This window comes from Vicia villosa, unplaced genomic scaffold (assembly GCF_029867415.1).
Source record: "Vicia villosa cultivar HV-30 ecotype Madison, WI unplaced genomic scaffold, Vvil1.0 ctg.000494F_1_1, whole genome shotgun sequence".
Classification (NCBI taxonomy): domain Eukaryota; kingdom Viridiplantae; phylum Streptophyta; class Magnoliopsida; order Fabales; family Fabaceae; genus Vicia; species Vicia villosa.
In genome coordinates, this window is record NW_026705239.1 from 583,847 (window position 1) to 587,436 (window position 3,590).

Sequence of the window (3,590 nt, forward strand, 5' to 3'; positions counted from 1 at the left end):
AAGTCGGAAAACAGTCCTTAAGAGACCTGCCTTCAAGCCAAAGAGAATGCCAAAAGGATGTAGAAAAACCGTTTCCCATTCAGAAAAAACAATGCTTTGCAAAGAACTCCTCCAGAAGCTTTTTCTCCAACGAACAAAGATCCGCTCACCACGCCGAATAAGAACTCTTATTAGTTATTTTTCCTCCATCCTTAATTGCTCGTAATTTAACATTGACGTATCGGGCCTTCAAAATACGGAACCATAAAAAATTGGACTCTTCAAGAATTCCCCACCTCCATTTATAGAGAAGGGCCATGTTAAAGTCTTTCATTCTCCTCAAACCGAGACCTCCTTTTTCAACCGGTAAACACACATCGCTCCACCTAACCCAATGCGTTTTTCTTTTTTCCTCCGGACCTCCCCACAAAAAATTACTTTGGATTTTGTTAATCTCCTTTATGATCTTCGTAGGAGCTTTGTAGAAGGATAGAGTAAAAATTGCTAAGCTACTAAGCACCAACTTAATAAGAGTGATTCTCCCTCCAAAACTAACCCATCTTCCATTGCAAGTGGATAACCTCTTCCTAATCTTGTCCAACCACGGTTTCCAAGATTTTATCTTTCTAGAATTAGCACCAATCATAATACCGAAAAATTTGAACTCTTTTGTTTCCGTCCTACAAGCGAGAAAAAAAAGGCAGCCACCTAAAAAAAGGAGGATCAATATTAATACCTATTAAGCTATCACTTAATACTATTCATTTTGTAACCATTCTAATTTATTATTTTTTTCATTCACACTATTATCCATCTCTCTATCCCAATAACTATTTAATTCTTTTATTTAATAAATATTTGATAGTTTATATTCATTAATGAGTAGTCCAATATTTCTTTAATCAAAATTTAATTAATTACTTTAAATTCAATTAAATTTTAAACACTCTTTAACTTAATTAAAATTTAGAAAAAAATATTATTATTTTTTAAAATACAACCTCATTATTATTGTTTAAGCTAAGCAGAAGTAATACTTAGCATATAATATATAAAATAAATACAAAATATTCATAAATGAAATTTCATAATTATGTTCAACGTTTTAATTTATTTATATTGCACATCTGTATAAAAGAAAACTCACAAATAAAAAATTATTTAATCCTATTAATTTTTCATGTGTAACCTAGACCAATTGTCATCATATTATACAATATTCAAGGCATAGATTACAACAATTCCTAGTAATTGCTAGGATAAAGTAATATTTATAAACTACCAACAGCACCTTGAAAATCAAATTTGAACCAAAAATATAAAACCCTAACAAAAATTAAATTGGTCATGGCTTTCTAGTCAATGACATGGTAATATTGCTGATCTTAGCTTTATCTTTGGGCATATGATCAACTGCATTTTTCATAAAGCGGCTAAAAGCCTCTTTAGTGACACTTTCACCAAAATGACCTGTTAGCATAGGTTCAGCCACAGCCCTAAAACAGTTTTCCACACTGTATCCATCATCTTTGACTGTTTCAGGCTTTTTAGATGTAAACTCAGAACCATCCCAGTTATCAAGCTCACTCAAATTCACTTCAGAAGTCTCCAAATAATTGATGTCAAATGATCCTTGTGTGTCGATTTCCTTCTTCACTTCTGCTTGAGATGGATAATATAGAGGGATGTTGAAACTGCTCATACTTTCTTCTTTTATGATTCCCTACACCATATATTGAATAACTTAATCCTTTTAAAATAACCCTTTGTAGTCTAACATATTGGTTAACACCTAATATATAGACTAGGTTAAAAAACACGTAAATTGACACCACAACGATCATAATCAACGTCACAACAATTGTAACAACCGAAAGATATTTTAAAACTTTGTGTATGCCATTATTCAACATTTTTATAATGAAAAAGAAATCGTAGTTAATTCACACTGCAACGACTGCAATCAGTATCGTATAATCTGTACCGATTTAAATCGTGAAAATGTCGTAAAATCTGTACCGATTTAAATTGTGAAACTCCTTACACTACATTTAATTAAAAGCTTTGATAACTCTATTCTATTATTTACCTCTTTGACCATATCATTAAGACCCATGGACATGACATCCCAAACCAAACAACACTCCTTGTATATTGGATCCTCACCAATTCTTCCTATTAAAGTCACAACCAAACGACCACCTTCAACTAATTCTTCAGCACGACACTTGAGAAAGAAAGATAAATCTGATTTATATTGTTCAATGTAAGCTTTCAAAACATCTGGAGGACTTGTCTTATTCAAGTAAACATTCCCTTTGTTGATGTCTACACCGTCAGGAACCTAATTCAACACCAATCAACAAACTTCAACTATATTTCACCAATCAATATAATCAAAGCTAAATATCATGCAAACAAATATAAACAAACCTTAGATAGAAACTGAAGGCTATACGAAGAATGTACAAAATGCAAACTTTTATTAGGAAAAAGCCTATCATAAAAGGAACCAGGAGCTCCAAAGAAATATAAAGGACACATTTGATTTTTCACTTCAGCAACAAGATTTTTCTTGAAAGCGTCGAAAGACCTAAACACATTGTTGAAATCGTTCCCCGGTAGATCATTCAAATATACTTTATATTCTGGAGATTTTTGTTTCTGTTCTTGACAAAACTTTTCCACAGCTTTGATAGCTTCTGCTATCACCAAAAATGTGTTTGCTCCATAAGAGCAACCCAAATCTGCAATTCCTAAGCTTTCTGGATTCGTATTGCGATACACATCGGTTATGGCTTCGTCTCTCAGAGATCTTGTCAAAGAAATCACCTTTCTCTGTAAATATACATTCCATGAATAAAACTTATAGCAAAATTAGGGCTTACTCACATGCATGAAATAATGAAATGTATATGTATATATGAACTCATACCTGAAGTAAGGAGTTGTTTGCATAACCTTCTTTTCCGTCACCACCTTTCATGTGTATTACCTGTTTTAAATCCATTATGATTATTTTATTTTTCTTTTGAGCTCTTTTGTTTGTATGATTATGAGTTTTAAGTTGAGGCAATGTAACACATATATATATAGAAGCATCATGCATGCATGTGTGATCTCACATGTGAAAGTTTCTAAAAATATGTATCCATTTTAGAATAAGTAAAGCTCGTCCAAGAGTTATGGTTTCCGAGAGTGATGCGTTGTCAAGAGTTCTAATCAAGTTAAGGAAAATTGAGGTGATTGTGGAGGAATGCAATTAGCATAATAGTTTAAACTTATGGAAAGATAATGAGGATGTTGGAAAAATGAGGGAAATTTTGTCAAACTATAATATTTCACGTATTCAATATTGTTAATTATTTAATATTAATAAAATTTTAATAAAACAAACTAAAATGAATAAAGACAATATAAGAGAAAATTGAAAATTCCAAATTAAATTAAGAAAATCATAGAAAATTTTCATTTTTCGAAATTTAAATCAATAGTTTCGTTTTTTCCGATTCATTTCAATAGTTTGTCTTGTTTATGAAATAAGTTTATGACATAAAAACATGTGCATAATAATATTTTTAATAATATTTGTATCATAAATATAATTTTTT

General features: G+C 31.0%; 1 protein-coding gene across 1 annotated transcript; it reads right to left on the reverse strand.

Moving 5' to 3' along the window:
- Window positions 1-1,317: 1,317 nt before the first annotated feature.
- Window positions 1,318-2,989, reverse strand: LOC131629024 (S-adenosyl-L-methionine:benzoic acid/salicylic acid carboxyl methyltransferase 3-like). Its single transcript, XM_058899821.1, has 5 exons — window positions 2,915-2,989; window positions 2,413-2,817; window positions 2,069-2,323; window positions 1,546-1,702; window positions 1,318-1,512 (listed from the first exon to the last, which is right to left on the reverse strand). Exons 1-5 carry the CDS (start codon window positions 2,987-2,989, stop codon window positions 1,325-1,327), a joined length of 1,080 nt encoding a protein of 359 aa, XP_058755804.1. The 3' UTR covers window positions 1,318-1,324.
- Window positions 2,990-3,590: the final 601 nt, after the last annotated feature.

Excerpts from the sequence above, each read along its gene's own strand:
- LOC131629024 (XM_058899821.1), bottom strand. The coding sequence starts at position 2,989 with ATGGATTTAAAACAGGTAATACACATGAAAGGTGGTGACGGAAAAGAA. Across the intron at positions 2,818-2,914 it reads CAAACAACTCCTTACTTCAG|AGAAAGGTGATTTCTTTGAC; the intron begins GTATGAGTTCAT and ends GTATATTTACAG. Across the intron at positions 1,513-1,545 it reads TGAGCTTGATAACTGGGATG|TCAAAGATGATGGATACAGT; the intron begins GTTCTGAGTTTA and ends AGCCTGAAACAG.